The sequence below is a fragment of the Ranitomeya imitator genome, chromosome 4, assembly GCF_032444005.1.
Source record: "Ranitomeya imitator isolate aRanImi1 chromosome 4, aRanImi1.pri, whole genome shotgun sequence".
NCBI classification, from domain to species: Eukaryota; Metazoa; Chordata; class Amphibia; order Anura; family Dendrobatidae; genus Ranitomeya; species Ranitomeya imitator.
In genome coordinates this window covers 205,479,050-205,497,357 of record NC_091285.1, presented here as the reverse complement: position 1 = coordinate 205,497,357, position 18,308 = coordinate 205,479,050, and the positions used below count along the sequence as shown (strand labels likewise).

The 18,308-nt window shown below is 46.2% G+C and overlaps 1 protein-coding gene across 2 annotated transcripts in view; it reads right to left on the bottom strand.

Annotated features, from left to right (window-relative positions):
* CCDC87 (coiled-coil domain containing 87) overlaps positions 1–18,308 on the bottom strand; it is a 145,953-nt gene that overhangs the window by 80,072 nt on the left and 47,573 nt on the right. For both annotated transcript variants that reach the window (XM_069764311.1, XM_069764310.1), the window contains exon 10: positions 14,029–14,170. In XM_069764311.1, the coding sequence (XP_069620412.1) occupies positions 14,029–14,170 (142 nt within the window). The remainder of the gene's footprint in view (positions 1–14,028; positions 14,171–18,308) is intronic.

Here is an 18,308-nt window from a genome sequence, read left to right as displayed (position 1 = left end):
CTTTGCGGTCAGCACAAAAACCTACAAACAACCACGCAGAGGGGGCAAAAAGACCCTCCGCACCGACTAACGGTACGGAGGTGCTCCCTCTGCGTCTCAGAGCTTCCAGCAAGCAAGAAAAACCAATATAGCAAGCTGGACAGAAAATATAGCAAACAAAAGTAACACAAGCAAAACTTAGCTTATGCAGGGGAGACAGGCCACAAGAACGATCCAGGAGAGAGCAAGACCAATACTGGAACATTGACTGGAGGCCAGGAACAAAGAACTAGGTGGAGTTAAATAGAGCAGCACCTAACGACTTAACCTCGTCACCTGAGGAAGGAAACTCAGAAGCCGCAGCCCCACTCACATCCACCAGAGGAAGCTCATAGACAGAACCAGCCGAAGTACCACTCATGACCACAGGAGGGAGCTTGACTACAGAATTCACAACAGTACCCCCCCCTTGAGGAGGGGTCACCGAACCCTCACCAGAGCCCCCAGGCCGACCAGGATGAGCCAAATGAAAGGCACGAACCAGATCGGCAGCAAGAACATCAGAGGCAAAGACCCAGGAATTATCTTCCTGACCATAACCCTTCCACTTAACCAGGTACTGGAGTTTCCATCTCGAAATACGAGAATCCAAAATCTTCTCCACTATATACTCCAACTCCCCCTCAACCAAAACCGGGGCAGGAGGATCAACGGATGGAACCACAGGTGCCACGTATCTCCGCAACAATGACCTATGGAATACGTTATGGATGGAAAAAGAAGCTGGAAGGGTCAAACGAAAAGACACAGGATTAAGAACCTCAGGAATCCTATACGGACCAATGAAACGAGGCTTAAACTTAGGAGAGGAAACTTTCATAGGAATATAACGAGATGACAACCAAACCAAATCCCCAACACGAAGTCGGGGACCCACACAGCGCCTGCGGTTAGCGAAACGTTGAGCCTTCTCCTGAGACAATGTCAAATTGTCCACCACATGAGTCCAAATCAGCTGCAACCTATCCACCACAGTATCCACACCAGGACAGTCAGAAGACTCAACCTGCCCTGAAGAGAAACGAGGATGGAAACCAGAATTGCAGAAAAACGGCGAAACCAAAGTAGCCGAGCTGGCCCGATTATTAAGGGCGAACTCAGCCAAAGGCAAAAAGGACACCCAATCATCCTGATCGGCAGAAACAAAACATCTCAGATATGTTTCCAAGGTCTGATTGGTTCGTTCAGTCTGGCCATTTGTCTGAGGATGGAAAGCCGAGGAAAAAGACAAATCAATGCCCATCCTAGCACAAAAGGCTCGCCAAAACCTCGAAACAAACTGGGAACCTCTGTCAGAAACGATGTTCTCCGGAATGCCATGTAAACGAACCACATGCTGGAAGAACAATGGCACCAAATCAGAGGAGGAAGGCAATTTAGACAAGGGTACCAAATGGACCATCTTAGAGAAGCGATCACAAAGAACCCAAATGACCGACATTTTTTGAGAGACGGGGAGATCCGAAATAAAATCCATAGAGATATGTGTCCAGGGCCTCTTCAGGACTGGCAAGGGCAAAAGCAACCCACTGGCACGAGAACAGCAGGGCTTAGCCCGAGCACAAATCCCACAGGACTGCACAAATGAACGCACATCCCGCGACAGAGACGGCCACCAAAAGGATCTAGCCACCAAATCTCTGGTACCAAAGATTCCAGGATGACCAGCCAACACCGAACAATGAACCTCAGAGATAACTCTACTCGTCCATTTATCAGGGACAAACAGTTTCTCCGCTGGGCAACGGTCAGGTCTATTAGCCTGAAATTTTTGCATCACCCGCCGCAAATCAGGGGAGATGGCAGACAAAATTACCCCCTCTTTGAGAATACCCGCCGGCTCAGACAAACCCGGAGAGTCGGGCACAAAACTCCTAGACAGGGCATCCGTCTTCACATTTTTAGAGCCCGGAAGGTACGAAACCACAAAGTCAAAACGGGAGAAAAACAGCGACCAACGAGCCTGTCTAGGATTCAACCGTTTGGCAGACTCGAGATAAGTCAAGTTCTTGTGATCAGTCAAGACCACCACGCAATGCTTAGCTCATTCAAGCCAATGACGCCACTCCCCGAATGCCCACTTCATGGCCAGCAACTCTCGATTTCCAACATCATAATTACGCTCAGCAGGCGAAAACTTCCTGGAAAAGAAGGCACATGGTTTCATCACCGAGCCAACAGAACTTCTTTGCGACAAAACAGCCCCTGCTCCAATCTCAGAAGCATCAACCTCGACCTGGAACGGGAGCGAAACATCTGGTTGGCACAACACAGGGGCAGAAGAAAAACGACGCTTCAACTCTTGAAAAGCTTCCACAGCAGCAGAAGACCAATTGACCACATCAGCACCCTTCTTGGTTAACTCAGTGAACGGTTTAGCAATACTAGAAAAATTATTGATGAAGCGACGATAAAAATTAGCAAAGCCCAAGAACTTTTGCAGACTCTTCAGAGATGTCGGCTGAGTCCAATCATAAATGGCCTGAACTTTAACAGGGTCCATCTCGATAGTAGAAGGGGAAAAAATGAACCCCAAAAATGAAACCTTCTGAACACCAAAGAGACACTTTGACCCCTTCACAAACAACGAATTCGCACGCAGAACCTGGAACACCATTCTGACCTGCTTCACGTGAGACTCCCAATCATCCGAGAAGACCAAAATATCATCCAAGTATACAATCAGGAATTTATCCAGGTAGTCTCGGAAGATGTCATGCATAAAGGACTGAAACACTGATGGAGCATTAGAAAGCCCGAATGGCATAACCAGGTACTCAAAATGGCCCTCGGGCGTATTAAATGCTGTTTTCCATTCATCGCCCTGTTTAATACGCACAAGATTATACGCACCACGAAGATCTATCTTGGTGAACCAACTAGCCCCCTTAATCCGAGCAAACAAATCAGACAGCAGCGGCAAGGGGTACTGAAATTTGACCGTGATTTTATTTAGAAGGCGGTAATCAATACAAGGTCTCAGCGAACCATCCTTCTTGGCCACAAAAAAGAACCCTGTTCCCAATGGCGACGACGACGGGCGAATATGACCCTTCTCCAAGGATTCCTTTACGTAACTCCGCATAGCGGCGTGCTCAGGCACAGACAAATTAAACAGTCGACCTTTAGGAAACTTACTACCAGGAATCAAATCGATAGCACAATCACAATCCCTATGCGGAGGTAGGGCACTGGACTTGGGCTCATCAAATACATCCCGGTAATCCGACAAGAACTCTGGGACCTCAGAAGAGGTGGATGATGAAATAGAAAGAAAAGGAACATCACCATGTACCCCCTGACAACCCCAGCTGGACACAGACATTGATTTCCAATCCAATACTGGGTTATGGACTTGTAGCCATGGCAACCCCAACACGACCACATCATGCAGATTATGCAACACCAAAAAGCGAATATCCTCCTGATGCGCAGGAGCCATGCACATGGTCAGCTGGGTCCAGTACTGAGGCTTATTCTTGGCCAAAGGCGTAGCATCAATTCCTCTCAATGGAATAGGATACTGCAAGGGCTCCAAGAAAAACCCACAGCGCCTAGCATACTCCAAGTCCATCAAATTCAGGGCAGCGCCTGAATCCACAAATGCCATGACAGAATAGGATGACAAAGAGCAGATCAAAGTAACGGACAAAAGAAATTTCGACTGTACCGTACCAATGGTGGCAGACCTAGCGAACCGCTTAGTGCGCTTAGGACAATCGGAGATAGCATGAGTGGAATCACCACAGTAAAAACACAGCCCATTCTGACGTCTGTGTTCTTGCCGTTCAGTTCTGGTCAAAGTCCTATCGCACTGCATAGGCTCAGGTCCATGCTCAGATAATACCGCCAAATGGTGCACAGTTTTACGCTCACGCAAGCGTCGACCGATCTGAATGGCCAAAGACATAGACTCATTCAGACCAGCAGGCATAGGAAATCCCACCATGACATCCTTATGGGCTTCAGAGAGACCTTTTCTGAAAATTGCTGCCAGCGCACATTCATTCCATTGAGTGAGCACAGACCACTTCCTAAACTTCTGACAATATATCTCTACCTCATCCTGACCCTGAGACAGAGCCAGCAAATTTTTCTCTGCCTGATCCACTGAATTAAGTTCATCATACAGCAATCTGAGCGCCAGAAAAAAACGCATCAATATTACATAATGCAGGATCTCCTGGCGCAAGGGAAAATGCCCTGTCTTGAGGGTCGCCACGTAATAAAGAAATAATGATCTTAACTTGTTGAACTGGGTCACCAGAGGAGCGGGGTTTCAAAGCCAGAAACAGTTTACAATTATTCTTAAAACTCAGAAACTTAGCTCTATCTCCAGAAAACAAATCAGGAATAGGAATTCTTGGCTCTAACATAGAATTCTGAACCACAAAGTCTTGAATTTTTTGTACTCTTGCAGTGAGATGATCCACACAAGAAGACAGATCTTTAATGTCCATCACTACACCTGTGTCCTGAACCACCCAAATGTCTAGGGGAAAAGAAAGACAAAACACAGTACAGAGAAAAAAAAATGGTCTCAGAACTTCTCTTTTCCCTCTATTGAGAAGCATTAGTACTTTGGGCCTCCAGTACTGTTATGAAGAGGTGATTCAGAACCTGTTATGCTGTGCTATCAGGCAACACAGTGTGCAGTAATCAGCGCACATACAGTGATATGGCAATAACCCAAAAACAATAGAACAAGCTCTGAGACGTGGAATCTCTGCAGACTGCAATACCTGAACCTATCCTCACACAACTAAAAGCAGCAGTGGATTGCGCCTAACACTACCTATGCAACTCGGCACTGCCTGAGGAGCTGACTAGCCTGAAGATAGAAATACAAGCCTGACTTGCCTCAGAGAAATACCCCAAAGGAATAGGCAGCCCCCCACATATAATGACTGTTAGCAAGATGAAAAGACAAAACGTAGGAATGAAATAGATTCAGCAAAGTGAGGCCCGATATTCTAGACAGAGCGAGGATAGCAAAGAGAACTATGCAGTCTACAAAAAACCCTAAAGCAAAACCACGCAAAGGGGGGCAAAAAGACCCACCGTGCCGAACTAACGGCACGGCGGTGCACCCTTTGCGTCTCAGAGCTTCCAGCAAAAGAGAATAGCACAGCTGGACAGAAAAAACGGAAACAAAAACAAAGTAACACTTATCTAGCAGAGCAGCAGGCCACAGGAAAGATGCAGTAGCTCAGATCCAACACTGGAACATTGACAAGGAGCAAGGAAGACAGACTCAGGTGGAGTTAAATAGCAAGGCAGCCAACGAGCTCACCAAAACACCTGAGGGAGGAAGCCCAGAGGCTGCAATACCACCTGTGACCACAGGAGTGAATTCAGCCACAGAATTCACAACAGTACCCCCCCCCCTTGAGGAGGGGTCACCGAACCCTCACCAGAACCCCCAGGCCGACCAGGATGAGCCACATGAAAGGCACGAACAAGATCTGGGGCATGGACATCAGAGGCAAAAACCCAGGAATTATCCTCCTGAGCATAACCCTTCCATTTGACCAGATACTGGAGTTTCCGTCTAGAGACACGAGAATCCAAAATTTTCTCCACAATATACTCCAATTCCCCCTCCACCAAAACAGGGGCAGGAGGCTCCACAGATGGAACCATAGGTGCCACGTATCTTCTCAACAACGACCTATGGAATACATTATGTATGGAAAAGGAGTCTGGGAGGGTCAGACGAAAAGACACCGGATTGAGAATCTCAGAAATCCTATAAGGACCAATAAAACGAGGTTTAAATTTAGGAGAGGAAACCTTCATAGGAATATGACGAGAAGATAACCAAACCAGATCCCCAACACGAAGTCGGGGACCCACACGGCGTTTACGATTAGCGAAAAGCTGAGCCTTCTCCTGGGACAAGGTCAAATTGTCCACTACCTGAGTCCAGATCTGCTGCAACCTGTCCACCACAGAATCCACACCAGGACAGTCCGAAGACTCAACCTGTCCTGAAGAGAAACGAGGATGGAACCCAGAATTGCAGAAAAATGGAGAGACCAAGGTAGCCGAGCTGGCCCGATTATTAAGGGCGAACTCAGCCAACGGCAAAAATGACACCCAATCATCCTGGTCAGCAGAAACAAAACATCTCAGATATGTTTCCAAGGTCTGATTGGTTCGTTCGGTCTGGCCATTAGTCTGAGGATGGAAGGCCGAGGAAAAAGATAGGTCAATGCCCATCCTACCACAAAAGGCTCGCCAGAACCTCGAGACAAACTGGGATCCTCTGTCAGAAACAATATTCTCAGGAATGCCATGCAAACGAACCACATGCTGGAAGAACAAAGGCACCAAATCAGAGGAGGAAGGCAATTTAACCAAGGGCACCAGATGGACCATTTTAGAAAAGCGATCACAGACCACCCAAATGACCGACATCTTTTGAGAAACGGGAAGGTCAGAAATGAAATCCATCGAAATATGTGTCCAAGGCCTCTTCGGGACCGGCAAGGGCAAAAGCAACCCACTGGCACGTGAACAGCAGGGCTTAGCCCTAGCACAAATCCCACAGGACTGCACAAAAGCACGCACATCCCGTGACAGAGATGGCCACCAGAAGGATCTAGCCACTAACTCTCTGGTACCAAAGATTCCTGGATGACCAGCCAGCACCGAACAATGAAGTTCAGAGATAACTTTACTAGTCCACCTATCAGGGACGAACAGTTTCTCGGCCGGACAACGATCAGGTTTATTAGCCTGAAATTTCTGCAACACTCTCCGCAAATCAGGAGAGATGGCAGACACAATGACTCCTTCCTTGAGGATACTCGCCGGCTCAGATAACCCCGGAGAGTCGGCCACAAAACTCCTAGACAGAGCATCCGCCTTCACATTTTTAGAGCCCGGAAGGTACGAAATCACAAAATCAAAACGAGCAAAAAATAACGACCAACGGGCCTGTCTAGGATTCAAGCGCTTGGCAGACTCGAGATAAGTAAGATTCTTATGATCAGTCAATACCACCACGCGATGCTTAGCTCCCTCAAGCCAATGACGCCACTCCTCGAATGCCCACTTCATGGCCAGCAACTCTCGGTTGCCCACATCATAATTACGCTCAGCAGCAGAAAATTTCCTGGAAAAGAAAGCACATGGTTTCAACACTGAGCAACCAGAACCTATCTGTGACAAAACCGCCCCTGCTCCAATCTCGGAAGCATCAACCTCGACCTGGAACGGAAGAGAAACATCTGGTTGACACAACACAGGGGCACAGCAAAAACGACGCTTCAACTCCTGAAAAGCTTCCATGGCAGCAGAAGACCAATTAACCAAATCAGCACCCTTCTTGGTCAAATCGGTCAATGGTCTGGCAATGCTAGAAAAATTACAGATGAAGCGACGATAAAAATTAGCAAAGCCCAGGAATTTCTGCAGACTTTTCAGAGATGTCGGCTGAGTCCAATCCTGGATGGCCTGGACCTTAACCGGATCCATCTCGATAGTAGAAGGGGAAAAGATGAACCCCAAAAATGAAACTTTCTGCACACCGAAGAGGCACTTTGATCCCTTCACGAACAAGGAATTAGCACGCAGTACCTGGAAAACCATTCTGACTTGCTTCACATGAGACTCCCAATCATCAGAGAAGATCAAAATGTCATCCAAGTAAACAATCAGGAATTTATCCAGATACTCACGGAAAATGTCATGCATAAAAGACTGAAAAACAGATGGAGCATTGGCAAGTCCGAACGGCATCACCAGATACTCAAAATGACCCTCGGGCGTATTAAATGCCGTTTTCCATTCATCTCCCTGCCTGATTCTCACCAGATTATACGCACCACGAAGATCAATCTTAGTAAACCAACTAGCCCCCTTAATCCGAGCAAACAAGTCAGATATCAATGGCAAGGGATACTGAAACTTAACAGTGATCTTATTAAGAAGGCGGTAATCAATACACGGTCTTAGCGAACCATCCTTTTTGGCTACAAAAAAGAACCCTGCTCCCAATGGTGATGACGATGGGCGAATATGTCCCTTCTCCAGGGATTCTTTCACATAACTGCGCATAGCGGTGTGTTCAGGCACGGACAAATTAAATAAACGACCCTTAGGGAATTTACTACCAGGAATCAAATTGATAGCACAATCACAATTCCTATGCGGAGGTAGGGCATCAGACTTGGGCTCTTCAAATACATCCTGAAAGTCAGACAAGAACTCTGGGATGTCAGAAGGAATGGATGACGAAATAGACAAAAATGGAACATCACCATGTACTCCCTGACAACCCCAGCTGGTTACCGACATAGAGTTCCAATCTAATACTGGATTATGGGTTTGTAGCCATGGCAACCCCAACACGACCACATCATGCAGATTATGCAGTACCAGAAAGCGAATAACTTCCTGATGTGCAGGAGCCATGCACATGGTCAGCTGGGCCCAGTACTGAGGCTTATTCTTGGCCAAAGGTGTAGCATCAATTCCTCTCAACGGAATAGGACACCGCAAAGGCTCCAAGAAAAACCCACAACGTTTAGCATAATCCAAATCCATCAGATTCAGGGCAGCGCCTGAATCCACAAACGCCATGACAGAATACGATGACAAAGAGCATATCAAGGTAATGGACAGAAGGAATTTGGACTGTACAGTACCAATGACGGCAGAGCTATCGAACCGCCTAGTGCGCTTAGGACAATTAGAAATAGCATGAGTGGAATCACCACAGTAGAAACACAGCCTGTTCAGACGTCTGTGTTCTTGCCGTTCAACTTTAGTCATAGTCCTGTCGCACTGCATAGGCTCAGGTTTACTCTCAGACAATACCACCAGATGGTGCACAGATTTACGCTCGCGCAAGCGACGACCGATCTGAATGGCCAAGGACATAGACTCATTCAAACCAGCAGGCATAGGAAATCCCACCATGACATCCTTAAGAGCTTCAGAGAGACCCTTTCTGAACCAAGCCGCCAGTGCAGATTCATTCCACAGAGTGAGTACTGACCACTTCCTAAATTTCTGACAATATACTTCTACATCATCCTGACCCTGGCATAAAGCCAGCAAATTTTTCTCAGCCTGATCCACTGAATTAGGCTCATCGTAAAGCAATCCAAGCGCCTGGAAAAACGCATCAACATTACTCAATGCAGGGTCTCCTGGCGCAAGAGAAAACGCCCAGTCCTGTGGGTCGCCGCGCAAAAAAGAAATAATAATCAAAACCTGTTGAATAGGATTACCAGAAGAATGAGGTTTCAAGGCCAGAAATAGCTTACAATTATTTTTGAAGCTCAGGAACTTAGTTCTGTCACCAAAAAACAAATCAGGAATAGGAATTCTTGGTTCTAGCATAGATTTCTGATCAATAGTATCTTGAATCTTTTGTACATTTATAACGAGATTATCCATTGAGGAGCACAGAGCCTGAATATCCATGTCCACAGCTGTGTCCTGAAGCACTCTAATGTCTAGGGGAAAAAAAAAAACTGAAGACAGAGCTGAGGGAAAAAAAAAAAAAATGATGTCAGGACTTCTTTTTTCCCTCTATTGAGAATCATTGGTAGGGCTCCTTGTACTGTTATGCTGTGCTATCAGGCAACACAGAGTGCAGTAATCAGCGCACATACAGTGATATGGCAATAACCCAAAAACAATAGAACAAGCTCTGAGACATGGAATCTCTGCAGACTGCAATACCTGAACCTATCCTCACACAACTAAAAGCAGCAGTGGATTGCGCCTAACACTACCTATGCAACTCGGCACTGCCTGAGGAGCTGACTAGCCTGAAGATAGAAATACAAGCCTGACTTGCCTCAGAGAAATACCCCAAAGGAATAGGCAGCCCCCCACATATAATGACTGTTAGCAAGATGAAAAGACAAAACGTAGGAATGAAATAGATTCAGCAAAGTGAGGCCCGATATTCTAGACAGAGCGAGGATAGCAAAGAGAACTATGCAGTCTACAAAAAACCCTAAAGCAAAACCACGCAAAGGGGGGCAAAAAGACCCACCGTGCCGAACTAACGGCACGGCGGTGCACCCTTTGCGTCTCAGAGCTTCCAGCAAAAGAGAATAGCACAGCTGGACAGAAAAAACGGAAACAAAAACAAAGTAACACTTATCTAGCAGAGCAGCAGGCCACAGGAAAGATGCAGTAGCTCAGATCCAACACTGGAACATTGACAAGGAGCAAGGAAGACAGACTCAGGTGGAGTTAAATAGCAAGGCAGCCAACGAGCTCACCAAAACACCTGAGGGAGGAAGCCCAGAGGCTGCAATACCACCTGTGACCACAGGAGTGAATTCAGCCACAGAATTCACAACAAGAACCACAATGGACCTAGTGGTTAAGAGCACACAAGTGACCTGATAGTTACTAACATAGGACGAGACGTGGGAACTCTGCTGACCGCAATCCCTAATCCTATCATACCACACTAGAGGTAGCCGTGGATTGCGCCTAACGCTCCCTATGCAACTCGGCACAGCCTGAGAAACTAACTAGCCCTGAAGATAGAAAAATAAGCCTACCTTGCCTCAGAGAAATTCCCCAAAGGAAAAGGCAGCCCCCCACATATAATGACTGTGAGTTAAGATGAAAATACAAACACAGAGATGAAATAGATTTTAGCAAAGTGAGGCCCGACTTACTGAATAGACCGAGGATAGGAAAGATAGCTTTGCGGTCAGCACAAAAACCTACAAACAACCACGCAGAGGGGGCAAAAAGACCCTCCGCACCGACTAACGGTACAGAGGTGCTCCCTCTGCGTCTCAGAGCTTCCAGCAAGCAAGAAATACCAATATAGCAAGCTGGACAGAAAATATAGCAAACAAAAGTAACACAAGCAAAACTTAGCTTATGCAGGGGAGACAGGCCACAAGAACGATCCAGGAGAAAGCAAGACCAATACTGGAACATTGACTGGAGGCCAGGAACAAAGAACTAGGTGGAGTTAAATAGAGCAGCACCTAACGACTTAACCTCGTCACCTGAGGAAGGAAACTCAGAAGCCGCAGCCCCACTCACATCCACCAGAGGAAGCTCATAGACAGAACCAGCGGAAGTACCACTCATGACCACAGGAGGGAGCTTGACCACAGAATTCACAACAGTAGTGGTCCTGCTGGGATTGGGGGGGGACCCCTATTGAAAGTCTCTCTTGGCAGTACCCCATTATGTCTTACCCCAGTATGTTTCATCAACATGGTCCACAGGTTCCTTCTGAAGCGCCCCCTCTCCTCATTACAGTTCAACATATGACTCGCCCCAGTCAGGCCATCTTAATATTACAAACTATGTAACCTCTCCCTAACAAATTCAAATCTGCCCCCCCCCCCCCCCTTTTACCCTCCAGTTTTAAGAAATTTCCTAAGGAGGTAATAAAAGATCTGGAAGTGCTTTTTACCCCTCAATACCCTTCTCATATAACTAAAGAAGTCCAGGGAGTAAAAGCCCGTGCCCTGATGGGCTTACCCCTAAATTCAGTAAGTCCTTCCCTACCCAGTTAGTTACCTTAGAGAGGTTGTCCGGTCTAAAATGAATAGTCCGCAGTCACTCTGTGTGACTGCAAACTTTTGAATCCCCCCCCCCAGCGCACGCACTTTGCGCTGTGAGGATGAGCCGGAAATGGTGGTGATGTATGCAATATGAATACTCCCAGGAAAGCAGAAACCTTCTAGTGGGCGCCTAAAGACGTCTGATTGCTGTAGATACTACCTGGCAGAAGTCCATTCTCGAATTCTCAGTTTAGTAAATGCTCACACTCTAAGCTTTGGGGCATTATTTCCAAGAACATTTCCTCCTATTCCATCCCCTCCCTACCATGGATTTGGCCAACAATTGCACGAAACAGGGATGTCTCATTGTCATTTAGTGTTGGTCACACTCTTAAGGTACCTTCACACATAACGATATTGTTAACGATATCGTTGCTATTTGTGACGTAGCAACGATATCGTTAATGAAATCGTTATGTGTGACAGCGACCAACGATCAGGCCCCTGCTGGGAGATCGTTGGTCGCTGAACAAAGTCCAGAACTTTATTTCGTCGCTGGACTCCCTGGAGACATCGCTGGATCGGCGTGTGTGACACCGATCCAGCGATGTCTTCACTGGTAACCAGGGTAAACATCGGGTAACTAAGCGCAGGGCCGCGCTTAGTAACCCGATGTTTACCCTGGTTACCATGCTAAAAGTAAAAAAAAACAAACACTACATACTTACCTACCGCTGTCTGTCCTCCAGCGCTGTGCTCTGCACTCCTCCTGTACTGTCTGTGAGCCGGAAAGCAGAGCGGTGACGTCACCGCTCTGCTTTCCGGCTCCCAGCCAGTACAGGAGGAGAGCAGAGAAGCAGAGCGCAGCGCTGGAGGACAGACAGCGATAGGTAAGTATCTAGTGTTTGTTTTTTTTTACTTTTAGCATGGTAACCAGGGTAAACATCGGGTTACTAAGCGCGGCCCTGCGCTTAGTTACCCGATGTTTACCCTGGTTACCGGCATCGTTGGTCGCTGGAGAGCGGTCTGTGTGATAGCTCTCCAGCGACCAAACAGCGACGCTGCAGCGATCCGGATCGTTGTCGGTATCGCTGCAGCGTCGCTAAATGTGAAGGGGCCTTTATAATTCTACACTTGACCAATCTTAAGAGACCACTAACTGATCTCCAAGGCCCTCTAACCCCCATTACAGAATATCCAGGATTCCCCCCAGGCTCCTCTACCAACTCATTCCTAGGTAGTTCCAAAAGAGCCCTTCTTCGCTTTATCAAGCTACCCTCCAAGGAACCTTCCTTCCCCTTAAAGCCATTTTACATGGTAGAACTCCCTTGTTGCATCAAAACTTCTAAAATAACCCAAACTGCAGCATATGTATCTCTCCCTTGTAGATAGGCAAAAATGGGCACACCCTCTATCCCAGTTCAAAACATTGTGCACTTCCCATCAAACACTGTCAATGCAATTTTGGTTTCATACAAGTCGCTTTTATATCCTGATCTAGATCTCTCCCCCATTTTTGTAAGTCCAGGGAAACTGAATAACAATTGACATTTTCAGATGAGGAATAGAGTAGATATTTCCATCTCTCATATAAATCGCTCATCACAACTAAAGCCCAGGAAACAAACTATAACAATTTCTCCAGGTGGAATCGAGTTCCCTTGGATTTAAGCAAATGGTATGCTGGTATCTCAAACTTATGCTGATGTTGTAGGTCATGCAAGAGCACACTATCAAACGTTTGGTGGTCCTGTTCGGAGACATTTTGAGAGGGAGTTCTTAAAGTAATTATGGAGGTCTCCGGAGTAGATATTGCCAAAAAATCTGAAGCAACCTTACTTTTTATGTTTCCTACGCTTGGACCTGGCTTTAAAACAATATCTTCTAAGACATCTGCACTAGGCAGCCAAAACAATAATCCCCGTCACTGGAAATAACCAGAGACTGCATCTTTAGAGGATTGGTTTGTGAAAGTTGCTACTACCCAGCGCATGGAAATGTTGGTGACTCACTCACAGGAAGAACGCATTAAAATTATTAAAACATGGTTTGGACTTCTTCCTAGCCCCCTTCTAAAAGGTCCATCTTTAGTAAATTTATTTCCATCCGAAGCCGTTTGCATCTTGCCTATCTTGATTGCCCTTTGGTCTGAAGTCTACTCTTGATCCCCTCACCTCCTTATGCCCCATTGGTTTCCATTTCTGCCCCTGTGGGTCAGGCCCTATCATTCAAGGAACCTTTCTTTTTCGATTCTCATCCTGTAACTGTTTCCTCTATCGAATAATACTTCCCCTTGGCCTTCCCTCTAAGTCTTGATGCTACCCTCAGTTGGTTATATTCAATTTCTTGTTATATATCCATATACGTGAAAAAAATCGCTTATCTGCACTGCCCCACTGAATACCAAAATGGGAATATTACCAGAAAACAACGATACACCTCTTAATTATATTATAAAGGCGAGTGAAAATTGTGGATTCACCTGTAGTAAAGCTTCCATCTTCTGTCGTTTCGCTGCATTTGTGTTTCCAGGAGCTGTAGCTCTAATTAATGGAGGAATCTCCTCTTCAGTACAGGAGCTTTTCACTTGGTTAGGCGTCTCCAACAAGGAGTCTTCTATTAACCTTAAACGACATGAATATCAGCAATTATATGATAACGCTTTAACATTCAGCTAGACATAAATAAAAGGAATTTTTATGGTTTCTGCAAATAAATTCATTGTTAAATAATATGAACTTTAAAAGGAGAATGCTCAAAAATGAAAACTTAGTAGTAGTGTTGAAGGCTAATTTAGTCTTCTGTGCTAAGATTTTCTTCTTGTGCCAGATCTTTTCCTACATTATGGTGATCCAAGGTCAATTCAGTGTGTTTGTAGCATTATAATTGTTCTGTCTCCGCCATCTAATATTGTTACCCTGATTATTTGCTTGCATAATTGCAGTTTCCTCAGTATACAGTATTGATATATTCATGCCTTTATTCATCTGTGATGCTTTGGCTCCCTCTAGCGGTCAGAGTTATGTTGGCAGTTCAATCTTGTTTTTGTATTATCCATGTCTGATTCTCCTCCTCCTTTGCAATGCATTATGGTAGCTCAGCCTCCATTTCCCTCCATTTTTCCTTTCACTTTCTTCAGTTTGCCTTCAAGGAAAGACGCTTCACTTCATCCCCCTTGCGATTGCATTGCCGGTATGTCTTTATGCTTCCTATAGATATTTCTGCTCCATATTTGCCTAGCCTAGCCAGTTGTACTCCCAGTTCAGTTACTAGCTTCCTAAATGTTATGCATAATGTACCTCATGTGTAGTATGTATCTGTTCTATACCATGCACTGATTCTATTTATATCATTGTTCACAGTTTCACCGCATCAATATACCACTACGTTTAATAAAGCACAGACTCAACCACAGTCTCCTTATTGGACCCCGGTATAGTGGTTTAGCTGACTGTATAGCTACGTATGAGCCTGCCTCAGCTAGTGAGGACAGAACAGTGAAACGGCAGCCATCCAACTAGTGGGATTCAAGTCACCGGCTACTCAGAGACTAAATACAGCTACAGCAATCTCTGCACAGCCAAGCACTTTCCCAAGACACCATGTCTAACAAATCGCATAGGACAAGATCTGTTACTTCCGTCTCCTCAAAGACAACATCCATCAGCAGCGCTGTCGCCATTGCCCGCGCAAATGCTGAAGCTGCCAAAATACGAGCGAGCTTTGCTGACCAAGAGATGCAACTTAAATTAGAAAAAGCACGCATAGATGAAGAGAGAGCCGATCAAGAGAGAAGGTCGCGCTTAGAGAGAGCCGATCAAAAGAGAAGGTCGCAGTTAGAGAAGGCACGTGTGGATGCCGCCTTAGAAAGCCTAGCAGCAAAAAGGGAAGCTGCCGCAGCCCTCGCCGAAGCAGAATCGCTAGAAGCCGCGCAAAATCCCAAGCTGCATAGCCAAAGCAGTACGTCGAGTCTGGAGTTTCCACTGCAAGACTCACCACAACGCACATCTCAGTATGTTAATGACCTTCCTGATCCAAACTATAACCCTGAACCAGTACCAAAACCAGAATACGACACCTCCAGCGAAGTGAGCGAGAGTCATCACGAGGCTCAGGACAGAAACAAACTCGAAAATGTGAGGCAAAACAACTCTGCTAATGACTACCTTGCCCCTCATCAGGTAACCAACGTGGATCACCCTGCTGACACACCGTACATCAGGCCGAAGCAATACGACACCGGCTGGCGCCACCCTGAGGACACTAACAGGTACGGACGCACCTCACATCACTATCAGGGTGACCCATCACCAGTATACTCTGCTGACAACCGGTTCACGACAGAATTTGCCAAGTTCTTCACACGACGTGAACTGGTTGCCAAAGGACTCATGAAATTCACTGACCGAGCTGGAGGTTACAGAGCTTGGAAAGCTTCCTTCCAAAATGTCATTAGAGACTTGGGGCTACAACACAGGGAAGAGATAGACCTGTTAGTCAAATACCTGGGAGAAGAGTCAGTCAAACACGCAGTAAGGATCAGAGACATTAATATAAACCGCCCTGAGACTGGCCTCAAAGAGATCTGGAAAAGGCTGGATGAGTGTTACGGCTCAGCAGAAGTAATAGAAAGAGCCTTGTTCAAAAGAATCGATGACTTTCCTAAAATATCTAACAAAGGTCTCCAGAAACTTAGAGAGCTAAGCGACTTGCTAAAGGAAGTCCAAGTTGCCAAATACGAGGACGACCTACAGGGACTTGCATTTCTCGACACAGCCAGTGGTGTTAACCCTATAGTCCAGAAGTTGCCCTACAATCTACAGGAGAGGTGGCTCACACATGGTTCCACGTACAAATACAAACACAGCGTTCCATTCCTTCCCTTCTCCGTTTTTGTAGACTTCATACACCAACAAGCAAGAATTAGAAACGATCCCAGCTTTGACTTTGCAATACCATATGCCACACCATCACCACCTGCAAATCCACGCAGAACATCTGTGGAAGTACACAAGACTTATGTTTCTTCTCCAGGTTCCAATTACAGGTCTGCTGGCTGCTCCCAATCAGAGACAAAGGTGCAGGACCCTGACAAGCAGTGCCCACTTTATCAGAAGCCTCATCCTCTCCTGAAATGCAGAGCCTTCAGAGGAAAATCTATGCCAGATCGCAGAAGCTTCCTGAAAGAAAACGGTATCTGCTACAAGTGCTGCTCGTCCACAGCTCATCTCGCCAAGGATTGCAAGGTCAGTGTAAAATGCACAGAATGTGGCACCACAGATCATAACACCGCTCTACACCCTGGCCCAGCTCCATGGAGTACACAAAACACGCCAGCTGATAGTGAGCATGGCGGGGAGGAAAGGAACACTGATACAGCTACGCCAGAGATCACTTCACAATGCACCGAGGTCTGCAAAGGGACAATAGACAGTAGGTCCTGTTCAAAAATATGCCTCGTCAAAGTATACCCGAAGGGCCATAGAGACCAAGCTGTAAGACTGTATGCTATCTTGGATGATCAAAGTAATCGATCCTTGGCTAGGTCAACGTTCTTTGACCTATTCAACATCAAAGGGCCAAGCACTCCCTACTCCTTAAAGACGTGTGCAGGTACTGTGACAACAGCAGGCAGGAAAGCTACTGACTACCAGATCGAGTCTTTAGACGGACAATTCTGCCTACCACTACCTACGATTATCGAATGTAACCAGATCCCAGACAACAGATCTGAAATCCCTATGCCAGATGTAGCAATCCATCACGCTCACTTAAAACAAATAGCACACCTCATACCGGAACTCGACCATCAGGCCCAGATAATTCTGCTGTTGGGGAGAGATATCCTACAGGTTCATAAAGTGAGACGTCATATCAACGGACTCCACAATGCTCCCTATGCCCAAAGGCTAGACCTAGGATGGGTCATAATTGGCAACGTATGCTTGGGACGCATGCACGCCCCATCTTCTGTGACAAGCATGCTGACAAATACATTGGAGAAAGGACGACCATCTCTGTTTCAACCTTGTAACAATGAGTTCCATGTCAGGGAACTGCCACACAGCATCCAACTACCTGATCATTTAATAGACTTTACTCACGACAGCAGTATAGTGTCGGGAAGCTATGAGGATCAGTTAGGGGGCACAGTCTTCCAGAGAACTAAGCAGGACAACCAAGTGGCAATGTCGGTAGAGGACAAGTTGTTCTTAGAGGTAATGGACAAGGGACTCGTTAAAGATGAGACCAACAGCTGGGTTGCACCTCTTCCCTTCAAAACCCACAGACCACGTCTACCGAACAACAGAAATCAGGCATTACAACGTTTCTCCTCTCTCATTCGTAATCTGCAAAAGAAACCAGAGATGAAAGATCACTTTTTCTCCTTCATGTCAAAGATTTTTGAAAACCGTCACGCAGAACTAGCTCCCACTCTCAAAGACTCTGAAGAATGCTGGTTCCTACCCATGTTCGGAGTATACCACCCTAAGAAACCAGGCCAGATCTGAGTCGTGTTTGATTCCAGTGCTAAATTTAATGATGTCTCCCTGAATGACGTTCTGCTGACAGGACCAGACCTCAATAACAAACTACTGGGTGTACTTATGCGCTTCCGTAAGGATTCCATTGCCTTCATCGCTGACATCCAGCAAATGTTCCATTGTTTCCTTGTGAGAGAGAGAGACAGGAACTTCCTAAGATTCTTCTGGTACAGAGACAATGATCCTACTAAAGAAGTCACAGAGTATCGCATGAGAG